This window comes from Panthera leo, chromosome D1 (genome assembly GCF_018350215.1).
Source record: "Panthera leo isolate Ple1 chromosome D1, P.leo_Ple1_pat1.1, whole genome shotgun sequence".
In the NCBI taxonomy this organism is placed as follows: Eukaryota; Metazoa; Chordata; class Mammalia; order Carnivora; family Felidae; genus Panthera; species Panthera leo.
This window is the reverse complement of record NC_056688.1, coordinates 102491002-102516840: the sequence shown is the minus strand read 5'-3', so window position 1 is coordinate 102516840 and position 25839 is coordinate 102491002. Positions and strand designations below refer to the sequence as shown.

General features: G+C 48.7%; 1 protein-coding gene and 1 pseudogene across 1 annotated transcript; one reads left to right on the top strand and one right to left on the bottom strand.

The window, feature by feature from the left end:
• Positions 1 to 3959: 3959 nt before the first annotated feature.
• On the top strand, positions 3960 to 4773 carry LOC122201335 (annotated as a pseudogene).
• An 8642-nt stretch (positions 4774 to 13415) lies between these two features.
• SERPING1 (serpin family G member 1) lies at positions 13416 to 25608 on the bottom strand. Its single transcript, XM_042906501.1, has 8 exons — positions 25505 to 25608; positions 24844 to 24921; positions 22750 to 23221; positions 21071 to 21205; positions 18793 to 18996; positions 18460 to 18599; positions 15085 to 15304; positions 13416 to 13931 (listed from the first exon to the last, which is right to left on the bottom strand). Exons 2-8 carry the CDS (start codon positions 24895 to 24897, stop codon positions 13678 to 13680), a joined length of 1479 nt encoding a protein of 492 aa, XP_042762435.1. The 5' UTR covers positions 24898 to 24921; positions 25505 to 25608; the 3' UTR covers positions 13416 to 13677.
• Positions 25609 to 25839: the final 231 nt, after the last annotated feature.

Genomic DNA, 25839 nt, shown 5'->3' with positions numbered 1-25839 from the left:
ATGTCCACAACTACCTTCAGGGGAGGTCTTCATTTCAGTTGGCCAAGTTGCCAGCTGAAAATCAGGGGTGCTATTACAAAGGAAGAAGTGGGGAACATATATGGGGAGACACTGTTGATATGGTTGGGAAGGTGGTTTGACATGGGAAGTCTGGCCTTGCAAAACCAGAGAAGCCTGTCTGAACTCAAGCTCCCAACTCACTGTTCTTACCTATAGAGTGAGGGTCACCAGGCCAATGCCACCTGGGGGTGCAAGAGTGTGCTCTGTGGGTAAAAAACATGGCTGCTGAAGTCAGGTGGCCATGGGATCAAATACATCGCTGGATCTCTTCCTTTCTTTCATGTATGAAGCAAGGACAACAATACCCATTGAATAGGTTATGATGAGTATTTTACTACTGGGAAATCCCTGGGACAAGGTTGTTACCCAAGAATGGTGCTTTTTCTTATTATTATTCTTGTGGTAAAACACATATAACATAAAATTTACGCTTTTAACCCGTGTTTAATATACAGGAGTGTTAATATATGCACACTCTTGGGGTGTCTGCCTGGCTCAGTGGATAGAGCATGGGACTCCTGATGTCGGGGTCGTGAGTTCAAGCCCTACCTTGGGCATGGAGCCTACTTTAAAAAAAAAAAAAGAAGAAAACAATACAGTCAAACCTTGGTTTGCAAGCATAATTCGTTCTGGAAACATGCTTATAATTCAAAGCACTCGTATATCAAAGCGAATTTCAAGAACCATTGGCGCACGTTGGGATCATGTGACATTGCGACCCGTACTACTCGGATTGGAAGACAACGCTTGTTTATCAAGTCAAAATTTATTGGAAATGTTTGCTCGTCTTGCAGAACACTTATAGAATGAGTTACTGGCAATCCAAGGTTTTACTGTATGTATATATATATATATATATATATATATATATATATATATACATACATATATATGCCCACTCTCGAGCAACAGATCTCTAAAATCTTTTTGTCTTGCAAAACTGAAACTCTACACCCACTGAACAAGAAGTCCCTTCCCCGTCCTCCTACCACTCCCTGGTAGCCACCTTTCTACTTCCTAAGACCACGACTGCTTTACATAACTCAGACGGAGACTCGTGCAGTATTTGTCTTTTCGTGACCTGTTTCTTTCAGCTAGCCTGCTGGCCTGAAGTTCACAGTCATGCTGTGGCATACGGCAGGATTTCCTGCCCTTTTGAGGCTGAATAATGTTCTGTTGTATGTATACACCACATGTTCTTTACCCACACATTCTTCGTCTAACGGACATTGAGGTTGCTTCCATCTCTTGGCTGCTGTAAAGCTATAAGCGTGGCAGTTCCTATCAGAAACTGGTTTGGTTAGTATCAGAAACCAGTTAGTATTGGAAAGTAGTTCTCTCCTTTTTTTAAAAAATGTTTTTAATGTTTATTTATTTTTGAGAATGGGGGGGGGGTGGGAAGGGGGAGAGAGAGAGGGAGACACAGAACGTGAAGCAGGCTCCAGCCTCCGCGCTGTCAGCACAGAGCCCGGTGTGGAGCTCGAACTCAAGAACGGCGAGATCATGACCTCAGCCGAAGTCAGAAGTCAGATGCTTAAGCGACGGAGCCACCCAGGCGCCCCTATTGTCTCCTTTCTCTTGCCGGGGAACTTCATGGTTTGTTTGCTTTTTCTGCATATAACTGTTAGGTTAAACACTTCAGGTGCTTGGACATGGGAATTCTTTAGTTACTACATATCAATTAGGGGGAAAAGGGAAAACACCCCCTCTCCCTCAGGATGATACAGAGTATAGATTCTCTTTAGGTGGCCCATTTGAATAGAAAAAGAAAGACAATCTATCTGCGGGGTTGTCACACTGTTTAATCCTACAGCTACATTTCCAGACTCCAGATGTTGCCTTCCACGAAGGGTGCAGAACCATCCCCCAGTTCCGACTGAAGCTGTCCATCGTGGAGTCCTAAATTCTGACCCCAGGAATCGAAGACGGGGGGCAGCGGTGAGGAAGGAAGACCACCCACACAAATGTGTAATTCCTTGGTAGAGAGAACACTTGTAAGGCAAGCCCCTGGCCGATAATAACCGCAAGAAGCTGTGCTTTGGTATTCCTTCCTCTAGTGGTTTCCTGAGGAGACACATTAAGTAAGAATAACATCAATGTCATCATTATAAAGTAAAATCTTTACCCAAATACGGACATTGCACGCTCTGTGGGGTTTTTTTTTAAACCATTTTTAAATTAAGCTCTACACCCACCTGATACAGGGTTTGAACTCAGGACCCCAGAGATCGAAAATCTCTTGCTCTACCAACCGAGCCAGCCAGGCACCTCTGGACATTGTACACTTTGAATCAAAAGCTTTTGCTGCACGTTTATAGGCATAGGTGGTGCCACAGAAGCACAGTGCGAATCAGGTTCCCAAAGGAGCTTCCTAGTAGTTGGAGTGAAAAGGCAAATACTCATGAACATGTTACAAGTTATGTAAGGCAATATATGCTCAGCCTGGTGCTTGGAGGAGGGCGTGGTGCTATTGGCTGGGAAGACCAGAGAACACTGCTGGCTGGGGGATGGGGATTTGCACTGGACTCAGAATGGCAGCATTTAAATAAGTAGATAGGATTTAGAAAGTATTTTGTTGTTGTTCTCGTGTTTTAGCTGGTATATACCGAGTGTCGGCTCTATAGATGCCATACTTGAAGCTGAAGATAATGACAAAAAACCATGGTCCTGGCCTTCAAGGAGGTTTTCAGAATTATTTCAGCATGGGAGCAGAGTTTTCCAGTGAGGCCCACACTGCCCTGGCCCCAGAAATACCTCCAGGACACTCAGTCCCCACGAAGCAGAGCTAGATGACCAGGGATTGGGGATCCAGGGCTGACAGTCTGGCTCTGATGCTGTGTCCCGAAGCCAGCCACGTCCGGCACACTGGGACCACACCGGTGGGCCCCACAGTGGAGTCATTGCAGCCTGGCTGGCTCAGCGCCATGCATTTTCTGCTCAGCCCCCGACCCTTGGCCTTTGAGGCTGTTATTTGGTCTCCCTCTGTGGGACTCCTTCAGACTTTGACTCTTTAGTTGATTTAGGAGAGAAGACGAGGAAGAACTGCCAGTGTGGCTCCCAAGAGAAAATGCTCAGCAATGAGCTGGCAACGTGGGGAGTCACCTGCATGGAGGTGGCGGGGGCGGGCAGTGGGAGAAGCACGGGGATTCTGGGATATGCAAGTAGCCGACTCTGGTTTGAATACCTTCTCTAGCCCTCCCCACTGGGTGACCCTGAGCAAGGGTCTGTTCTTTCTTCCTTCCTTCCTTCCTTCCTTCCTTCCTTCCTTCCTTCCTTAAGTTTATTTATTTATTTAGAGAGAGAACATGAGCAGGAGATTGACAGAGAGAGGGAGAGAGAGAATCCCCAGCAGGTTCTCCGCTGTCAGTGCAGAGCCAGACGCAGGGCTGGAACCCACAAACTGTGAGATCATGACCTGAGCCCCCGGGCGCCCCTGAGCAAATTACGTCTTACAGGCTCCTCTTCTTCATCTGCAAACCTGGCAAAACAATCCCAAGGTGCAGGATTATTGCAAAGTTGCAGTGAAATACTGAAGCCCGGTGGGGAGCACATGGTACAAGCCGTTTGCCAAGGGGTAATAGATGGAAGGAGGGTGGAGGAGCGTTCCGTGAGCTCTCCCCGGTGCAGAGAGAGGAGTCAAGAGCTAGCAGCTGAGCCAGGGCATGCCCGTAGTTACGATTTTGGACAGCACTGCATTCTCAGCTACAGCGCTTTTTGCTTGCCGGAGCCATTCTGCGGTCACTCAAGGAGAAATGGAGTGCAGTGGGGGAGGGGCCCAGGAGGCGGCCGCACGGCCAGCCTGTCGCTCCCAGATGATGGATGAGCCTGTTCCAGGCCTTGTAATTAGTGCTGACTGGCTCTGAGACTCCTACCGTGGGGGAATGTTCCCTGCTTCCCCCATGTCCGGGAGGCCCTCCTCAGGGTCTGGGGCTGGACTGGGTGTAAAGTTTGCCCCGACACTCCAGCACACCCTTCCCGAGACCGGTGTGCATGTGTTTCTGTACACGTGTGTGAATGTGAGTGTCTGTGCCTGTCTGTGACTCTGGTGACCGCGATTGTGTGTACATGTGTATACACATATGTATGAGTGTACTTACACGTCTATGAGTGTGCATGTGTGCTAAGTTGTTAGTCGAGCCCACGATTAAATACGCGATGAACTTTTGGCTTTCGGCCGGGAGGAGGTGAAGGTGCAACTGTCTTTGGTCGCCGTTCATCCAACACCAGCCACCTCCACCAGGCCACCTAAGTTCGACTCCACCAAGATCAAAGTCATATACTTGAGGTGCACGGGTAGGGAACTCAGTGCCGCCTCGCTGTAGCCCCAGAGATCAGCCCCCCCCGGGTCTGTCTCCAAAGAAGGTTGGTGATGATATCGCCAAGGCAACCGGTGATGGGAAGGATCTGAGGATTTCAGTGAAACTGACCATTCAGAGAAGACAGGCTCAGATTGAAGTGTTTCCCTCAAGGAACGGCCAAGAGATGGAAGCAGAAAAACATTAAGCACCGTGGAAATACCACTTTTGATGAGATTGTCAACATTGCCCCACAGATGCAGCACTGATCTTTAGCCTGAGAACTCTCTGGACCCATTAAAGAGATCTTGGGGACTGCCCAATCTGTGGGCTGCAATGTTGACGGCCACCACCCTCGTGACATCATAAGTCACATCAATAGTGATGCAGTGGAATGCCCAGCTAGTTAAGAACTACAAAGGAAAATATTTCAATAAAGGATCATTTGAAAACCAAAGCCTGGGTGGCTCGGTCAGTTAACCGTCTGACTTCAGCTCAGGTCATGATCTCGCAGTCCGTGAGTTCAAGCCCGGCGTCGGGCTCTGTGCTGACTGCTCAGAGCCTGGAGCCTGTTTCAGATTCTGTGTCTCCCTCTCTCTCTGCCCCTCCCCTGCTCATGCTCTGTCTCTCTCTGTCTCAAAAATAAACAAACGTTAAAAAAAAGTTAAAAAAAAAAAGCAACGAGAGGAATAAATGCTAGTCTTTAGTCTCGATCACTTGAAGCAGACTTCCTATTTCAAGAAGTCACTTGACTGGCCCCTTTTAGTTATCCAAACGTCTGGCAACCCCAGTCCTGAGGGAGGAAATAACAGAAACGTCCATCGCTCTGTGCAGGCTCCCCCTCCCTGAGTAGCCACATCAGGCCAGGCGGGAGGAGGTGTTCCACTTGTATAAGGGTTTTTCTGGAATAAGGGGAATTCATATTTCCCCAACATTTCTTCCTAAGATTCAAAATTGAGAAACGCTTTTGGGATGGATGAGTGTAATTTCTTTTTTTCAACGTTTTTTTATTTTATTTTTTTTATTTTTGGGACAGAGAGAGACAGAGCATGAACGGGGGAGGGGCAGAGAGAGAGGGAGACACAGAATCGGAAACAGGCTCCAGACTCTGAGCCATCAGCCCAGAGCCTGACGCGGGGCTCAAACTCACGGACCGCGAGATCGTGACCTGGCTGAAGTCGGACGCTTAACCGACTGCGCCACCCAGGCGCCCCTGGATGAGTGTAATTTCAACCAAGGCTTAGGACAAGGAATATCAGTAAGTTCTGAAAAATGAAATTACCTTGGGGGGCACCTAGCTGGCTCATCAGTAGGGTATGAGGCTCTGCATCTCAGAGTCGAGAGTTCATTCCCCACACCGGGAACGCCTACTTGAAAAAACAAAATAAAATAAAGTCTTCAATAAAAGATAAATAAGTAGGGCACCTGGGTGGCTCAGCCGGTTGAGTGTCTGACTCTTGATTTCGGCTTGGGATCTCAGGGTTGTGGTATCGAGCCCCGTGTCAGGCTCTGTGCTGAGTGTGGAGCCTGCTTGGGATTCTCTCTCTCTCCCTCTGTCCCTTTCCCCCACTCACACTATCTCTGTCTCTCAAAAAATGTAAACAAACAAACAAGCAAACAAACAAAATTAAATTATCTTGAGAGAAAGGGAATCTGCGTTCCTAAGCACTGGGGTCTACTCTCCACCCTGTCATTCATCAACTACGACACCTTAAAGGAATAGATTAACTGCTTTTGTTTTTTTAAGTTTATTACTTTACTTTTATGTAATCTGTACAGCCAACGTGTGGCTCGAACTCACCACCCTGAGATCAAGAGTCACATGCTCCACCCACTGAGCCAGCCAGTGACACCTGATGAATTGCTTTCGAAGGCTTCATTTTTCATCTACATCATTTACATTTATATATTATGTAAATATGAGTTATGCACATTTGAAAAACTGCAAATCCCCCTAAATTAAAAAAAAAAAAAAATCGCTGGGGCGCCTGGGTGGCTCAGTTGGTTAAGCGGCCGACCTCGGCTCAGGTCATGATCTTGCGGTCCGTGAGTTTGAGCCCCACGTGGGGCTCTGTGCTGACAGCTCAGAGCCTGGAGTCTGTTTCAGATTCTGTGTCTCCCTCTCTCTGACCCTCCCCCATTCATGCTCTGTCTCTTTCTGTCTCAAAAATAAATAAACGTTAAAAAAAATTTTTTTTTGAAAGAAAAAAAAAATCGCCCAGGTTACATGATTTCAAAATTGGTGAGTTGAGTGGGCCTGTGGACTGCGTTTACAACCACTGTCACGTGACCGCATCCATTGCTCTGCAAAAGTAAATAACTGCTATTCATGTTCATATCGTGTGAATTGAGCCATTGTTTATGGGCATCATACCTTCTGAGAGTGGACGCTAATGACTGATGGGCTGTTACTTTAATATTCAGCCTTAACATTTAAAATATTTTCTGTATCCTAGGGCGATATTTTCTGAGTTCATTAACTGGTGGCATGAGTGCCAAAAACCACGGTCCAGAATCAATAACTTTTGTAATGGAAGTTAGATATGATAAAACACTCTGAAAAAGCCCAAGGAACTGCCGTGACACGCCAAGTAGTTAATTTAGGAGCGCCTATTCCCTGAAACGTTAGAGATTCTAGTGTTTAGCAAATAAAAAAAAAAATAGCACGAAGGCAAAGATGTTCTGCAGTGGTTGAAGCTTCCTCCCCCCCCCCCCCCTTTTACAGTGATTCTTCTGGAAAATACAGTGTCAAGATACTTAAGTGTTGAATGATCCAACATCTTTGGGAGCATCCCCTTTTCATAAGGTGTGATGTCTCCTTAAACGAAATTTTATAATCCATGAAAATTTCTTAGTGTGGCGCCTGACGGCTTGGTAAGTGCTGGGAGCACGTTAGGCTGTTGCTGCTGTTGGGGTTATCAACCTGGTCCTAAGGGTTAGCCTGGTCAGAACCAGGCTGGTTCTGACACAGCATGTGGCTCAGGAGGTCTTCGGGAATCATCAAGGTATTGATTTGGGGGTGATAATGGCTGAACGAGGGTAAACCATGACTTTATTTTTTATTTTTTATTATTTATTATTAAAAATTTGTTAATGTATATTTATTTTTGAGGCAGAGAGAGAGAGACAGAGCCAGCATGAACAGGGGAGGGGCAGAGAGAGAGGGAGACACAGAATCCGAAGCAGGCTCCAGGCTCTGAGCTGTCAGCACAGAGCCCAACGCAGGGCTTGAACTCACAGACAGTGAGACCATGACCTGAGCTGAAGCCCGACGCTTAACCGCTTAACCGACAGAGCCACCCAGGCGCTCCAACCGGAAACTTTAGAATGGAAGTTGAAATCCCCACCTTGGCTATTAAAGTATCTGGAACCTCATGGGAAAATCACAAATGTCCAAAAGGCTATGCAGGACAAAGTTTCAACAGTGACACCGCGTGGCAGCAAGGACCAACTGCAACGGAGTCCTAATCCCACTTCTAACACACAGGGTCCTTTCTCAGAATTCCTTCAAATCAAATCCTCCAGGTGTGGAGGATTGTGTACTTGGGGAAGGAAGCGGGTCATTGGAACTCAGTGGGCTGACCCACAGGACTTTGTCCTAGAATAAGACCGCAGTGCGTGGCGGGAGGGTGGGGGTCCTAGATGTGTGCAGGTCTGTGTGTGACCCTCTGTCTTTCTCAAGTGACACGTATGAGGAGTGAGAGCTTGTTAGATATGACACAGAGATAGCAGGAGCAGCAAGAGAAAAACTATACGTAAGCAACTTGAAACTTCACGTAATAAATCATGTCTGATATTATGATATAGACCAAAAGTCCTTGATTCTTTAAGGAAAATCTCAGAGCAGCCAGTTGCTTGGGAAAGTTGCTAATAGTTTTTCTACAGATATGTAAGATCACTATAGTGGCCACAACTATTCGTGCTTCCTTACACCCCGGCTCTTTGCAGAGTGAATTTGCAGGATACTTTTAAGACCATGGAGACCTGGGGCGCCTGGGTGGTTCCGTGTCGGTTAAGCCTCTGACTCTTGGTTTTGGCTTGGGTCATAATCTCACGGTTTGTGGGTTCAAGCCTCGCATCGGGCTCTGTGCTGACCGTGCGGAGCCTGCTTGGGATTCTCTCTCCCTCTCTCTCTGCCCCTCCCCCACTTGCTCTGTCTTTGTCCCTCTCAAAATAAACAAATAAACTATTTTTTTAATGTTTATTTTTGAGAGAGGCAGAGTGTGAGTGGGCAAGGGGCAGAGAGAGAGGGAGACACAGAATCCGAAGCAGGCTCCAGGCTCTGAGCTGTGAGCACAGAGCCCGACGCGGGGCTTGAACTCACAGACAGCGAGATCATGACCAAAGCCAAAGTCAGACGTTTAACTGACTGAGCCACTCAGGCGCCCCTAAATAAATAAATTTGGAAAAAAAAAAAAAGAAGTGGAGACTTGTTCCCTACACTTTCATTCTGATGTGGTCTAGAACGAGCATTCAGTGCCTGTTGTATTACTTCCCAGTTTCAGACTACGAGACCTTGCATGCCTCTGCTTCCACTCTTAGGCTCCTTCGACCTCCACGAGGGAGCCCGGACTAGCCTCCTAGCAGATGAGAGACAATGTGGAGCAGAGCAGGTCAGCTGACCCATCTCAGCCAAGATCCAAGATGTGCAAAACAGACCCTATGAGCTCAGCAAAGCCAAGCTTCATCAGACCTTCGAGCGAACCCCTCAGCTGACCGCAGTCAACATACAACCAGGGCCACCCAGAAACTGTCAGGCCCAGATTGACTCAACGACGCATAAATGTTTATTGTTTTAAACAAACAAACCTAAAAAAGTGACACATGTTCTCTTAGAAGAAAATCCCCAGATCAGAAAATATTTCAGTTCTCTCCAATTCCAGATTTTCTATTCTTTCCTGCTACCAGGGTATGGTGATTCATTCAATCATTCATTCAATAGTTTATAGTGTGTGTGTGTGTGTGTGTGTGTGTGTGTGTGTTTTAGTGTAAGGCACTTTAATAGGTTTGGTGGGGGTATATGGTTGCGGAGCATAAGAAAACACAGATATAAGGTCACCTGGCTGGGCTCTGCTGGTGGGACTTGTGACTCTTGATCTCAGGGCTGTGGGTTCAAGCCCCACATTGGGTACAGAGATTACGTAAAAAGAAAAAAAATCTTTAAATTTTTATTTATTTTGGAGAGAGAGAGCATGCACATGCACATGAGCCAGGGAGGAGCAGAGGGAGAGAGAGAGAGAGAGAAAGAAGAGAAAGAGAGAGACAATCCTAAGCAGGCTCCATGCTCAGCACTGAGCCCAACGTGGGGCTTGATCCCACAACCCTGGGATCATGACCTGAGCCAAAATCAGGAGTCAGATGCTCAACCGACTCAGCCACCCAGCCTCCTCTAAAAAAAATCTTTAAAAAAAGGAAAAGAGGGGCGCCTGGGTGTCTCAGTCGGTTAAACGTCCGACTTCGGCTCAGGTCATGAGCTCACGGTTTGTGAGTCCGAGCCCCGCATCGGGCTCTGTGCTGACAGCTCAGAGCCCGGAGCCTGCTTAGGATTCTGTGTTTCCCTCTCTTTCTACCACTCCCCTGCTCGTGCTCTGTCTCTCTTCTCTCTCTCAAAAATAAACATTAAAAAAATTAAATAAAAGAAGTACAAAAAGAAAAGAAAAGAAAAAGAAAAAGGTCTGATTTACAGTTTAGTTTGGAAGGAAAGGAAGCCTGGCCTGATAAACTACCTACTAAATTTGAATTCTGACACCAGTGGGATCAATTTACAGCTGTGTGACCTTTGGATAGTTACTTAACCTTTCTGAGTTTCAGCTTCCTTATCTCACAAACAGGAGTAAAACCTGGCTTTCAGCACGGTGGACAGGGTCCAAAAAATTTACAAAGTGCTGTGCCCATGGGTCAGAATCATTTTCCACCTCCTGACTTTGCTTGTCCGTATCTCAGGTGGGTACTGAGCACCACCTTCAGGTCAGGGTCTCCCCAAGGAGCAACGAACCTACTGGATTGAGCAGGTAGGGGCCTTTGCTTTCAACAACCGCTCCCATAGGAATCAGCCCAGACAGGAAACGTGGCATCTTCCCAGCGGCCTGCAATTGACTTTTGCCCCCTGTGAAAGGGAACGATGTGCAAAGATCACCCTGCAAATCAGGCCTGTTGGGAAGTGATGAGCTCTCCGTGTCCACAGAGCTACAGGTCATCTGGGTGGCCCTTGTCTGGTTCTCAGCCTCGGCTGGGAGACTGAGCCGCAAGGAAGGCCTTTGACCTGGGACCTGCCCTCCTGAGGCTTCGCCCTAGGAACAGTCCACGGGACACGGGGGAGCAAGTGTGAGAGCAGAAAACAAGCTGATAGGTGAATACAGGGGAGGGGACAAGCCAGGAGTACCTCTCATGTCTTCTTCCCGCCTCTGAGAATTCGACGTCTGCCAGAACGTGCGTGGACGAGAGTACGCTGACCAGTTGAGGCACTAGGGAGCCGACGTGCTTGGTGATCAGAATCCATCCTGTGCCAGTCTGGCCAATGTTTACCGAAGCTGCATCACCGCACGCCGGAGAGAGAGGGGCCAGACTGAAGGCTGAGGGCGGGGAGCCTGGCTGCAGTACCCAGCCTGGCCAGTGATTGCACGGCCCCCCTCCCCACGCCTCAGTTTCTCCTCATGACCAGGGTGTTCACTGAGAAGGGGGATGGGGAAGCCAGATGCTACAGGCAGCAGAAGTCCCTGGAGCAGGAGGCAGCGGTGATGTGGTGGCTTTGATGGCCTTAGGAAATCACTCACTCTACAGAAGCAGCTCAGGCAGGACTAGCTTGACTGAGGTTAAGACCCTGTCAGAAAATCAGGGCACCTGGGTGGCTCGGTCTGTTGAGCGTCTGACTCTTGATTTCAGCTCAGGTCATGATCCAGTGTCGTGGGATTGAGCCCAGCGTCGGGCTCCGCACTGAGTGTAGAGCCCGCTTAACATTCCCTCTCTCTCCCTCTCTACCCCTCTTCCCTGCTCGTGCTCTAAGGAAAAACAAAAAAGACCGTTGGGGCGCCTGGGTGGCTCAGTCGGTTAAGCGTCTGATTTCAGCCCAGGTCATGATCTCACCGTTCGCGGGTTCCAGCCCTGCGTCGGTCTCTGTGCTGACAGCTCAGAGCTTGGAGCCTGCTTGGGATTCTGTGTTTCCCTCTCTCACTACCCCTCCCCCACTCATGATCTCTCTCTCTCTCTCTCTCTCTCTCTCTCTCAAAAATAAACATTAAGAAAATTTAAAAAAAAAAAAAAAGACCCTATCAGAAAATCAAATCTTCCTGTAGGGCACATGCCTGATGAAGCCCTTGTGGAACAGGGATACATCCAGAAACCAGTCCTCCTGTTTGGGTTGACAACACTGTAACTAGGAGGGGGGAAGAAAGGGGTACAGACACATTTGGCGGGGAAATAGGGACAGGGGACTGAAATAAAAATGGGATGAGAAGGGGAGAGAGGGAAAAAGGGAGCTAGAAGGGCTAAAAGTTGGAGGGAAGGGGCGCCTGGCTGGCTCAGTCGGTTAAGCGTCCAACTTCGGCTCAGATCATGATCTCGTAGTCCGTGAGTTCGAGCTCCACATCGGGCTCCGTGCTGACAGCTCAGAGCCTGGAGCCTGCTTCGGATTCTGTGTCTCCCTCTCTCTCTGCCCCTCCCCCGCCCACATTTTGTCTCTCAAAAACAAATAAACTTTAAAAAAAAAAAGGAAAAAAATTTTAAGAAAATAAATAAAAGTTGGAGGGAACGTTAGCGAGTCGAAGAGCAGAAGGCAGACATGAGAAAAACACATTGAGACATCTTCAGGGATGCAAAGAACATTCAGTATTAAAGTCTATCTTTTTAAAAAAAATGTTTATTTATTTTTGAGAGGGAGAGAGAGAGTGCACGCATGAGCAGGGGAAGGGCAGAGAGACACAGAATCTGAAGCAGGCTCCAGGCTCTGAGCTGTCAGCACAGAGTCTGACATGGGGCTTGAACTCATGGACAGTGAGATCAGGATCTGTACCAAAGTTGGAGGCTTAACCCACTGAGCCACCCAGTTGCCCCTAAAATCTATCTTCTTACGGGCATCTGGCTGGCTCTGTCGGGAGAGCATGAAATTCTTGATTTGGGGGTTGTGAGTTTGAGTCCCTTGCTGGGTGTAGAGATTACTAAAACAAAGAAATAAACAAAACTTTAAAAAACTACTACATACGAAATTGTATCTTCCTATTTGTCTGTCTCGTCAAGCTGTAGGTTTTGAAGGCAGGCACTAAATTTAAGTTATCTTTACATTTTCGGTGCTTAGCATAGTGCCCGACACGTCCTAGGTATTCAATGAACAGATAATTAGATATTTAAGAAAAGTCAGGATTTTAAGACAGAAGGGCACAGAGATATAAGAGAGTGGCTCTGAATTTTCAGAGTCAGAAACGTGCTTTCAAATCCATTTCCTAACTGTGTGACTTCGAGCAAGACTTCATCTTTCTGAAGTTTTCCATATGAAGTTGTGGCAAGCATTAAAGGTCTGCAAAGCTCAGAGCAGATTGCCCGTGTAAGCTCCCAACATTAGTGACTGTTAGTGTCGCGGTTGTTTGCAGACAAGGGACACGGGGACTGTGGTAAATGCAGGTCACCAAGAGCCCCTGACTCATGGCCTCATCTGGAACTTTGTAGTGCCTTTCCATTCTCATGCTAGATGCGGGCAAGTGACTTGCTCTGGCTGATGGTAAACTTGATGCAGAGGTGTGGAAAAGACCGCTCATTTCTGACTCTCTTGGAATCCCTGCCTGCAGGAAGGATGTGGGAGACCTGCAGAGGAGAGCCAAGGTATCCCAGTGGAATCCATTATAGATCGGTCATCCCCCAACTATTAGAGATGCATGAACAAGTCCTGGGAAGATCAGCCAGGTCAGTAAGACCACTCCTCCACTCCCAAGACTTATGTGAAATAATAAGTGGTTGCTATGTTAAGCCACATAGTGGGTTTGGGATGATTTGTTACCCAGCAATACTAGCTGATACAGGGGCCATGGGAGCCCTTGTCCTCAAAAATTGAAAGGCAAATAAGAGAGGAAGTCATGGTCTGCCAGGTTTTATTTGTAGAGTCTGGTAAACTTGAGCCAGAGAAAGCTGCAAACAAGTGTTTTGGGGAGCCCTAGGGAAGGGACATTAGATGTAGGTCCCTCAGCAGACCCCGAGGGCACCCTTCACATGGAGGCAGGGAACACACGAGGCGGAAGGTGGCTGGAGGTGAGTCCAGGCAGGCAACAGCAAGGCTGCCACCGGAAGGGCGAGGCTTGAGGGGGAGGGCTTGCCTTAGCCTGGTGGCCTGCGGGTCTCAGATCCTGGGGTCATACACCCGCCCCATGAAGACAGGGAATTTGTGTTGCTGGTCCCAGATCAGGAAGAGGAAGGGCTGCTGCACTTCAAAGACTAGCAAATTGCGGGCCACGGAAACAGCCGAGGCCGCAGCCGCCTCCACCCCGGACTCCGTCAGCTCCAGCACGGCCTGGTGCTGCATCGCAGAAACCTGAAGATCCGTGTCGTGTGTCAGCCCGCACAGGTTGAGGTCGTAAAGAAAGTCAAAGAATTCTAGAGCAGACCAGAGAAAAACAAGGAGTCAAAGACCAGCAGGAGGGACGCCTGGCTGGCTCAGTCGGTAGAGCGTGCAATTCTGGATCTTGGGCTTGTGAGTTCGAGCCTCACATTGAGTGTAGAGATTATTGAAAGAAAGGAAGGAAGGAAGGAAGGAAGGAAGGAAGGAAGGAAGGAAGGAAGGAAGGAAGGAAAAGAAAGAAAAAAGGAAGGAAAGAGGAAAGAATAAGGAAAGAAGGAAAGAAAGGGAACAAGCAAGAGAAAGAGAGGGAGGAAGGAAGGAAGGAAGGAAGGAAGACCAGAATGAAAGCCTCAGCTGCTGAAGACATTTGTCCTATATTGTCTGGGTTAGAACCAAGCCCCAATACTCTCTTTGTCCACTTCCCTTGCTTGTCAAATTATATATTGTGCCTTCTGGTCCACTTTCTTAGATCCTGTATCAGTGGGCTGATCTTCACTCCAACTACCACCCTCTCCGAAGAGGTGAGAGACCTTGCCACACCCCCCCCACCAAAGAACATTGAGAAATTATATTCTTGCTTCCTTGGACCTTAGAAGTGAGGTCATACACCAGAAAGAGGTCATATGTTACCAAATGAGGTCATATACTAGGAAACAAGTTCACCTATTAGAGGGTTCTATAACAGAAAATGAAATGATATATCTGGACATTAGGTCAAAGATCCGGAAGTGAGGCCAAAAGTCAGGTAAGAGATCTCTGTTGCCTCCCCTAAACTCAGAAGCCTCCAGACTCTATTATGCAGATAGCTTCTTGCATAGTCCATGGGGTGGCTGCGTGTTATGAAAGGTGCCCGGGGAAGGAGCATCCATAACCCATCCTGGCCACCTGTCCCAGTGTCTATGACACGATGAACCAGAGTAGGAATAGTCGAGATGGAGACCTGGGTTGATGTTCTTGTTCTTTTCTAATGAGCTCAAGGGACCTTGGGTGAGTCATGTAAACACCGAGTCTCAATTTCCTCAATGATCCAATGGGATGATAGCATCTTCCCCTCTAACTCACAGGACTGAGGAATAACTTCAGATGACGGAGGTATAAAATATCCTAGAGAGTGCTAAACCACATCCTAAGGAAACCCTCCTCTCCACCCCAATGGCCTCGGAGTAATCCTGAGCTGCCAGAGCTTACTTAGGTTCTCCACGACCGTCAGCATGTCTTGCTTGCTTGTCACTTTGATGCGGGGTAGCGTCAGGAGAGTGGGCTGGAATTTGGTCATCTCCAGCTTCTTCATGACAGCCTTGAAGACAGTGGGGCTGAGAGCCCGTTCCAGGTCTTCAAGATGGTGTTTCGTGTTCTGGGGCACCAGGATCACCAAGCTGAGGTTGTGGGAGAGCTGCAGCTGCCCCACCTGGAGGGTAAGAGATGCGCCTTCTCAGCCTTCCGACCCCGGCTCTCCTGGCTCCCACCCACTGCGTCCCAAGGCTTATCGTTGGTCTGCCGCCATAGTCTGTGCTACCGCAGCAAGCCGCAGCCGGACCGAGGCTCCCAAGCTTGGCGACAAAATGGGGAGGCTAGCTGGGTGAACGGTGCCAGTCTAGCTCTGTGAGTTGCATCTCTGGCGAGATGCAGAGAGAATGAGTATGGCTTTCTGATCACACAGGCGGAGGACTATACCCCGACTCCGCTGCTGACTAGCTACACAATATAGGCAAGCAAGTTGATCTGAGCCCTGTTCCCTTCCCCTCCACTGTGCTGTGCATAAAGTATATAACAGAGTCATCACATCAGTCCTTTTATTTATGTGTTTAATTTTTTTTTAATTTTTTTTTGAGAGAGAGAGAGAGAGAGAGAGAGCGAGTGCATGAGCTGGGGAGGGGCAGAGTGAGCGAGGAATCCAAAGTAGCTGTCAGCTACTTCTGAACGATCAGCAAGGAGCCTGAGATGGGGCTCAAACGCACAAACCATGAGATCATGACCTGAGCCGAAGTCAGATGCTTAACCAACTGAGCCACCCAGGTGCCCCAAATGCTTATTTATTTTTGAGAGAGAGAGAAAGAGTGAGAGAGAAAGTGGGGGAGGGGCAGAGAGAGAGGGGAACAGAGGATCTGAAGCAGGCTCCATGCTGACAGCAGAGAGTCCGACGTGGGGCTCGAACTCACGATCTGTGAGATCATGACCTGAGGCAAAGTCAGAGGCTTAACCAACTGTGCCACCCAGGTGCTCCAGATCAGTCCTTTGAAGGATGTTTTTAAAATTTTTAAGGTATCTTTACACCCACCATGGGGCTTGAACCCACAGCTGTAAGATCAAGAGTCACATGCTCCAAAGACTGAGCCAGTCAGGCGCCCCAGTCCTTTTAAAGACTTTTGGTGGCTCTTTATTGTCTATGAGATTAAGTATAAATCTCTTCGTGTGGCATTTGAGATTGTGTACAAGCCGATCCTAGCTTACCGGTCAAGCTTGCCATTAAAAGGACTTCCAACTGGTGGTCAGACAGAAGTGTGACTCAAGTACAGGACCCATAGGTCTAATATAGAGGGGCTCTCAACCCAGGGTGAATTTGCTCCCAGTGGACACTTGACAATGTCTAGACACATTTTGGTTGTGACAATTGGAAGGGAGGGGACCCACAGTGCTGCTGGCATCTAGTGGTAGAAGACAGGGATGATGCTAAAATCTACACAGTGCCCAGGATAGCCCCTCATAACAAAGAATTACCTAACCCGAAATGTCAATAGTGCCAAGGTTGAGAAACCATAGTCTAATAGGATGTTAAGAGACTATAATTACAAGGGCACCATGGTTGAGGTTGGGATAGGAATGAGAAAAATCTAGAATGCAGAATTCAACTGAGCAATAAAGAAATTAATGGGAAACCCATCGATTGTTGGAATGCAAAATAATGGCTCAGAAGAAACTGGCGTAAACTGATATCAACTGAAGAACATGGACAAAGGGTCCCTGTTGGCATAGGCACTGAATAGGGCAGACTCATCTGGAAATGTATACCCTTCAGGTCCTGGGTACAGACCTTGAATCTCTTACCATAAGATTACCATGTTGTGGTCTTAAATTTTCAAGCCAGTAACCCTTGTATTCCTGAATCGGTAAATCTAACCTCCTTAGTTGGGTAAATGTTCCTGAGTCCCAGTAAGCCTTAGAATTAAGTACGGGTTTAACAAAGTAAACCAACTCCATAGTATTAATATCAGAGTATATTCAGGGTGGTTGGTGTGTTCATTATTCAAAATGGTGTTTATAATTTTTAAGAGAACAGACATCGGGGCGCCTGGGTGGCTCAGTCGGTTGAGCATCCAACTTCAACTCAGGTCAAGATCTCATGGTTCGTGGGTTCGAGCCCCACACTGGTCTTTATGCCAACAGTGTGAAGCCTGCTTCAGATTCTTTCTCTCTCCCACCCTCTCTCTGCCCCTCCCCTGCTCATGCTCTTCCCCATTCTCTCTCTCAAAAATAAATAAACATTAAAAATATAATAAATAAATAAACTCATAAGAGAATCAGACATCTTAGTTTTATGCTTTTAAGCAAAAAAAAAAAAAGGTGTAGGATAATTAAATTTGAGAATGATATTGAGATGTTGGTGGAAAGTTGATTTACTCTTCAAATTCAATTTTTACTTTACAGTAAGATTTAGGTGCTTGGAAAGATCTAGCCAACATGGGGGTTGTAATTCAGCCCTGATGGGTATCTGGCAGGCTTAAAAAGAAAATCAAGTATATGAAACTTATAAAGTATTTTTATAAAGCAAAATATATGGACAAGCTCAAATTGCTTGTGGAAATATGAACCATATTTGTAAATGGAATAAATGGTTTAAAGGAGTTTAATCTGGCGGCGCCTGGGTGACTCAGTCAGTCAAGTGTCTGACTTGGTTTCGGCTCAGGTCATGGTCTTATGGTTCATGAGTTCGAGCCCCACGTTGGGCTCCACACTGATAGCAGAACCTGCTTGGGATTCTCTCTATCTCTCTGCACCTCCCCTGCTCATGCTTGCTCTCTCTTTTTCAAAAAAAAACAAAAACAAAAACAAAAACACAAAACCAGAAACTTCTGGGATCCGTATTCAATCTTCCCACCCTTCCCATCCGTTGACATTTTACCATTCAATTTCTGCTAAGGAACATATGCCATTTAACACATGCACACACGTGCACTTACCACGCACATGCACACACAGCTATACCTACCCATTCCCATGTACATCTACATACGCATGCTATACACACGACTTAACTAAGCCACCAGGGTCTCCTGGTGGGTTGACGAGAAAAAGAAACAGATGAACAGACTCACTTTTTGACATTCGATGCAGTGGAGATGAAGAAACTTTTAGAATCCTGCTTTCCAGCCTAAAATAAACCATGCCTGCCTCGGCCAAGCTAGAGAGGGGAAAAGCAGAAAAGATAGGGTGGAAATACAGATGGAAGGAGTAGAAATGAGAAGTTCATAAGGGTATGCCCCAAACTGATGGGGGCCGTGGCATAAAAGACACCAGGACCTGCCAGAGGCTCTGAAACGAGATTGCGAAGGGCCCAGAACATACCTTGGCTTTCAAAGTTGGGTCAGTGAAATGGGCCACTGGGTATTTCTTGCTGTTCATCATGGATGCTTTTATCACAGAGGATTTGAGGTAAAAGGGCTCCATCCTGGTTCTTTTTGGATCAAAGGTTGTCTTCCACTTGGCTAGAGGGAAGGGGAAGGAGAATTACTCTAAGCAGGTGGGCAAGGGATGACGAGGAGCTCAAAGCCCTGTTGGCAAGGGGTGGGCCGGGCACAAGGGGGTCCAGCTGTGGAACTTGGGGTTGCGTGGGCTTTCAAGCCAGGAAGAGGGAAAGGACTCAGGGCAGAAAGACCGCGTGGCTCAAGGCTCCCTTACCACTCAGGTAGACGGCGTTGAGGAAGACCAGGCAGGTGTCAGAGGGCAGGCTGTCCAGCAGCTGCGTGATCTTGTGGTTGGTCTTCTCCGCCACCCAGGTGTTGATGAGCTCTGTATTGACATCACTGTCATTTCCCAGGACTGTGGGTCTGCTGCCATAGAGGTTCTGAGAGGCATTCACAAAGGTGTCTCTTACGGCCAGGTCTGGGGGGCGGGAGGCAGGTGGAGAGAGGGAGGCATGAGTCCCCTGAACATCCTCTCCCTTCTAGGAGCAGGCTGTGAGAGGGAACGCGTTTCCTATCGCTCTCAGCTCGCCGCAGCGAACACGGCAGGCTGGAGCAGGGGGCCAGCCCGCTCCTCTTACAGACACGACACTGGAGGCCCCGAGAAAGCCAGCCCTGAACTGAAGGCAGGACCCATCCGAGGCCCTTGCTGTCTCCCCTTGCCGTGTGGTTGTAGCTCGGCAAAATAACTCTTCTGAGATACTAACTTCCATTTGCCAGTGTTTTCCCTACTCTCTCCCCTGAATTCAGCAGAGAATGGACTCTGCTTCTCGGTGTCAGTGGAAATCCGGCGAGATTTCCCGGCTTTTCTTCTCTAAAGTTCAAGTCCACTAAAGAAAATAGTGTTTGGGGGAGCCTGGGTGGCTCAGGCGGTTGAATGTCCGACTCTCGATTTCGGCTCAGGTCATGATCTCACGATTCGTGAGTTTGAGCCCTGCCTCGGGCTCTGCGCTGATACTGCGGAGTCTGCTTGGGAACCTCTCTCTCTGTTCCTCCCCTGCTTGTGCTCTCTCTTTCTCTCTCAAAATAAATAAATAAATAAATACTTTAAAAAAAATGGGGGGGGGGGAATAGTGTTTGAAGAGTAATTTTTCTTGGACTAAATAGATAACATCAAATGCAGTTGTGTTTTCTACCAATCTAGCAAGACAGAGGATTGAGTGGATTTGTAGCAAATAAGTAAATGCAGTGTTTCTTGAACACCTCTGAGACGATTTTGCCCATCTCTAAAAACAGGGTGTTTTTTTTTTTAAGATAATGGGCTGATGGCTGAGTTTCCTTTGTTTCTTCTTCTTCTTTTGTTTTGCTTCCCTGTGTTTTCTGTTTTTTACAATGAGTAAGTATTGCTTTTTAAGTTTAAAAAAGTGGCGCCTGGGTGGCTCAGTCGGTTGAGTGTTCGACTTCAGCTCAGGTCATGATCTCACAGTTCGCAGGTTCGAGCCCCAAGTCAGGCTCTGTGCTGACAGTTTGGAGCCTGGATTCTGTGTCTCCCTTTCTCTCTGCCCCACCCCCACTTGTGCTCTGTCTCTCTCTGTCTCTCTGTCTCTGTCTCTCTCTGAAACAAATGAACATTAAACATTTTTAAAACAAGTTTAAGAAAAACAGGAAAAAGTTTTCCCTTTAAAGAAGGGGGTCAGACTAGATCTGTAGTTTTCGAACCTCTTTAAGGAGCAGAACTGTGGTTTCAAATAGTCACGTCTGAAGCCCACAGTTAAAAGGGCTCTGGTGGAAGCTGGGGGAGGGCTCGGAGCCTGGCTGGCCCCATCTGCCCCCGCCCCCACAGCTGGTACCCCACCCACCACTCAGCCTCCCTGATCACCCCCCTAACTTCCACCACGACCCCTGAAGCAGCTCAGCAGAACCCCAGGGCTCTGGGGAAGAAAATTTGAAAATAACTGTATTACATCATTTTGGAAGCTTATTAACCTTATTACATACTCAATAATGCAATATACGTAAATGACCACAAATTCACAGAACACAAAAGTGCAAACAACTACAAGTCTCAAGGCTCCCCTGACCCAGATTAATAAAAAATTTTCAACTTGAGGGGCACCTGGGTGGCTCAGTCGGTTAAGTGTCTGACTCGTGGTTTAGGCTCAGGTCATGATCTCACGGGGTTCGTGAGTTCAAGCCCCACCTCAGGCTCTCCCAACTCCGGATTCTCTCTCTCTCTCTCTCTCTCAAAATAAATGAATAAACTTAAAAGAATTTTTTTTAACTTGAGCCCTCTGGTCCTATCTATGAATAAATGCAGAAGGCCATTCTTAAATCTAATCAGGGTTGATGCATGGAAATGACTTGCCCAAGGCCTTACCAGGAGAACCATCCAGCACCTAGAGCCAAATGGCATTCCTGCTGAGGCCCTCACCTGCTCTGCAGTCCATCGCTGATGTTCTAGCTCTAACGTTCCCTCCAGCCTCTTTCCCCAGGTCCCCCTCAGAATCCTCTCCAATCCCTGCTTAGCAGCTGTTGTCTTCTCCCAGGAAACTCACCCGGGCTGTGGAAGATCTGAGAAAATGAAGTGAAGCCTTTGGATGTGAAGGCCTTCATGGCCTGGTGGACACAGGCAAAGTCCTCGGGGTAGGAAAGGAGGTTCTCCAGGTTTCTCTTGGTGCTGTCCCCAGCGCCTACGACCAAGGGCAGAAATGAGGGAGAACTGCAGGAACGGGGGACCCACCATTCAGGACTAGGATTGAGAGACCAGGCTGGAATTATGGGGGGGGGGGGGGCACGTTGTTTCTTGCTTTGAAGGGAATCGCAAATCATCTGAGTGGGAGCGACTGTTTCAAAAGACAATTCCTATGTCAAAGACAGGGGTGGGGGAATTGGGAATAATCACGGATAAGCTTTTCCAAGGCTTTGAATAGTCTCCATTTTTCCACCTAATTTTAATCCCACATGTCACGGAAGGCCTAGTCCAATCACTGCCTGTTTCACACGTATACTATTACTTAGTTGGTTTGGGTTTACAAAGGTTTACCCTATAGGCAGGGACACATGAGAGGAGACACCAGAGAATCACAAAACAGCATTGATGTTTGGGGGCACCTGGATGGCTCACTCGGTTAAGCATCTGACTCTTGATTTCAGCTCAGGTCATGATCTCATGGTCTGTGACTTCAAGCCCCAAGTCAGGTTCTGCGCTGACAGTGTGGAGCCTGCCTGGGATTCTCTCTCTCTGTCCCTCTCCTGTTCCCTCCCTCCCTCTCAAAATAAACAAATAAAATTAAAAATAAAAAAAAAAAAGAGCATAGACGTTCAATACCCTTTTAGTTATTCATTATTAGATGTTTATTGTGCCCCTCTTCTGTGCAGTAACAGAAAAAATTTATGGAGCACTCTAGGGGGTGTAGATAGAGGTTAATCCCACGGGACTTAATAGCATCTCTCAGGAAGGCAGAGGATTAACATTTTTTTGACCTCCCTCTGAGCCAGGCACTAAGCTATCTGCTTTCTTTTTTGGAGTAGGTACAACCATCTCCATTTCACACCTGAGGACTCAGGCTCAGAGAAGTTAAGGAGCCTGCCAAGGTCACACAGCCAGAAAGCACCATCAGCATGATTCTATTCTACGTCTATCAGTCATGGCTTCACCTTCCTTACCGCCTTGCCCTGAACCAAGGCTGGTGACTGGAACTTTGCTTTATATGTTCCTGTATCGAAAATCGTATGACTTCACTCATATGAGGACTTTAAGAGATAAAACAGATGGACATAAGGGAAGGGAAACAAAACTAATATAAAAATAGGGAGGGGGACAAAACAGAAGAGACTCATAAATATGGAGAACTGAGGGTTACTGGAGGGGTTGTGGGAGGGGGGATGGGCTAAATGGGTAAGGGGCATTAAGGAATCTACTCCTGAAATCATTGTTGCACTATATGCTAACTAACTTGGATGTCAATTTAAAAAAAATAAAATAAAAAATGTTTGTTCCTGTACCGTCCGTGGGGTTTTATAGGCCTTGGTGCCTATCAAATCACTGTTAGCTGAAGGCATACGTGAATGCTCAAGAATGAAAGGTTACCCTCCCCCCAAACGTAGCCCATTTTTATAGCTTCCTCCCTGAGGCATCTGGGGTTTGTAGGCATCTGGGTGGGGAACCTCCTGGGAGGGGCCAACGTACAACTTGGAGAGAACTTTGTCCGGACCTGAGTTTGTCAGAACTTACCAAGCAGGACCTGAGTCAGGAGACTGGCAATGCTGAATGGAGAAAAGGCCATGTTGGTCTCCACCTTCTTAATTGCTGAGAAGGCATGGTAGAGCTTCACCGAGAAGTCCATCAAAGCCTCTCCCAACTTGGACTCTGCCGACTGACTCTCCACGTCAGAGCAGGAAGTATCAGGCCCCGGACAGAAGGGTGCCGTAGTGGGCTCGGTCGTGGGCTCGGTCGTGGGCTTAGTCGTAGGCTCGGTCGTGGGTTGAGTAGTGGACTGGATGAAGGGCTGACGGGTGGATTCAAAAGCAGTATTAGTTGTTTCGACGGTTGAGCTGGTTTTCAACAAGGTGGAAGAGTCCTCGGTGTGCTGAATGGATACATCCTTGGGGATCTCTCCCTCCAAGATGTGTTCTTTGCTTTTTCCTTGCTGGCTCTCTGCCGTGGAGCTCTGGCTAGGAACACTCCGATCTGAGAAGGCTCTAACCTGCGGTTCAAGAAACGGAGTTTCATTTTTCCCGCCACGAAGCACAGTCCCCCTTAAACATTCAAAGCGGGAAGGGAAGGGGGGGCTGTGGAAAACGTCCTGTACTGGAGAATAACTGCTGGAAAAACCTGGTGGGTAAGGGGCCTGCCTGAAGCTGCCAACCACTAGTTTTTCCAGAGAAGGGGCAATGCTGGAGCCGGTGGGGGCAGGGGTGGAGACAGGGATAATCTCCGCAAAGGTAAGGAGCAGACGGGGACTCTGTTAACTCTGGGCAATCACTGCCTTACGGGAAGTTGTTTCCCAAATTTTGGAGCTGAGTGCCAACGGCCATTTATCGATGTTCTTGCAATTTCTTCTTCTTCTTTTTTTTAATGTTTACTTATTTTTGAGAGAGAGACAGAGCGGAAGCAGAGGAGGAGCAGAGAGGGAGACGCAGAGGGAGCTCCAGGCTCTGAGCTGTCAGCATGGAGCCCAACGTGGGGCTCGAACCTGCGAACCGTGAGATCTCATGACCTGAGCCAAAGTCGATGCTTAACCGACTGAGCCACCCAGGCGCCCCTCTTGCAATTTCTTTTAGGTATCGGCCTGTCTCAGCTCACCTGCCAGGCCAATATAGATATTTGAGCTCGTGATCTTTGCGTGAGAACTGTGGTTTTTCAAATTGTGGGTTGCAAGCCGTTACAGTAGTGCCTACCGAAAACCCCCAGCGTTCCAAAAGAAAGGAAGGGAGGAGGAAGAAATAGTATAGACCAGTGGCTCTCAGTCTGAGACCATTTTAATCCCTGGGAACTTTTGGCAATGTCTGGAGGCAGTTTTGGTTATCTTACGGGAGGGAAGGGGATTGGGGGGTAGGGTGGAGTTGCTAATGGCCATCTCGTGGGTAGAAACCGGGGATACTGCAAAGGTCCTCCAGTGCACAGGATAGACCCTCCTACTGAATTATCCAGCCCCAAATGTCATGGCTATTATCCCATCTCACTGATAAAAGAAACTGATGCTGAGATATTCAGTAACTAACCCAGGGTCTCACAGAAGCTGATGATTCGACTCTGATTCCAGATCCCTCGCTCTTCAAAGGGCAGCACCTGCTGATTCTCTAATGGAACTTCCCAGGCCAACTTCCACACTCGACCATCCCTGCACAGACGCGCAAAGCAAGCGCCCACCTTCCTCCTGACTCCCACACCACTGGGACCTCTCGCTGCGATCGGCCCCCACCCAGACCCCCGGAGTGTTTTCACAGGCGCAGCCCCGAGAGAACCAGGGTCTCAGCAGCCGGGGCCCCACCCCACCCCGCAGCTCAGTTTGCCACCATAACCCCCGGCTTCTAGATCACAGAATGCTGTCCATTTCCTGGCCCTCTCTGACCCTTCCGCTCTATTCTCCACTTTATAAACCATCACAGGTAAGCTCGGGGAAGGGACTTGCTCAAGGCCACCCCAACTGGTGGGCAGCGGGCCGGGATTAGAACCTGGCTGCTGCCTCGCTCTCTCCGAATCCCGGGGCAAGGACCACACTTGCTGATGTCAAGAGGAGCTCTCTTCGTTCTCCGGGCCTGGAACGGTTAAACCTCAACCCCCTTCCCCCCCCCCCCCCCACGTCCCTTCGAAGGGACCACTCACCCCAGCCAGCAGCAGCAGCAGCAGGAGGGTCAGCGAGGTCAGCCTGGAGGCCATCTGGGCGGCGGCGTCAGCCGGGACCTGCGGAGACAGCCGGCGTTGCAGTCAGCTCCCAGCCCTGGGGCCCTGGGGGCTTCCACCCCACAGCACCTTCCACCCACCCTGGGCCCGCCCCCATTCGGTTCCTGGCCTTAGCCCCTCAGCGCGAATCCCCTCCTCCTTCTCCTCCTCCTCTCCCAGGCTCCTCCCCCTGTTTTGTTTTCCCCAAACCGCTTCCCTTTCCCGGCACCGGCTGGCCCTTCCTTCCCCCTCCCAAGGCCGGGTCTCCATCCATCTGTTCCATCCAGAGTCCGGCTTTAAAGCCTAACAATGACGCTAGAGGCAGGGGGAAGCAGGGGAGGTCCAGAGGGGGCTGGGCACCACAGCTCAGGCGGGAGCGGGAGGGGGGTACGGTGGGGGGGTTACGGTGGGGGGGGGTAGAGAGGGGCACTGAGGGGAGGGGGTAACGGGAGGAGGGGGACAGAAGTCTTCAGTGGAAGCAAGTCTACAGAAACTTCAGAGATAAAAGGGGGGCAAGAAACCAGGGAAGGGAAAGGAGACGAAGACACCCCACTCCCCACCCCCACCCCCGCACCCCTGCGCCCCCCCTCCCCCATCACCAAACCTGCTCCAAACTCCTGGACGCTGGGCAGCTTCAGTGCCGACTGAGTGGATAGTCCCGCAGGGTCAGGGAGGTGGGGTGCGTGGTGGGGTCGGTCTTGGCTATTGGCTGGCTCAGGACACTGCCCAGTTACAAATTAAGGATGATTGATCGCCGCTGTGAGTTCCCGTAAATGGGGATGGGACGGACCACTCGGTCGGGCTTCGTGGGGCCGGGCCAGATTTCAGTCCCAAGCCCCTTGGGAGCCCGGGGTGGAGAAGCTTGGGTGCAAGTTCTCAGCCCTCCACACCCAAAGTTCCTCTTCTGTCTTCATGGGTCCTGATGAAACTGCATAGACC

Excerpts from the sequence above, each read along its gene's own strand:
- SERPING1 (XM_042906501.1), bottom strand. The coding sequence starts at position 24,897 with ATGGCCTCCAGGCTGACCTCGCTGACCCTCCTGCTGCTGCTGCTGCTG. Across the intron at positions 18,997-21,070 it reads TCAGATCTTCCACAGCCCGG|ACCTGGCCGTAAGAGACACC; the intron begins GTGAGTTTCCTG and ends CCCGCCCCCCAG. Across the intron at positions 15,305-18,459 it reads ACCCAACTTTGAAAGCCAAG|GTGGGGCAGCTGCAGCTCTC; the intron begins GTATGTTCTGGG and ends CTTACCCTCCAG.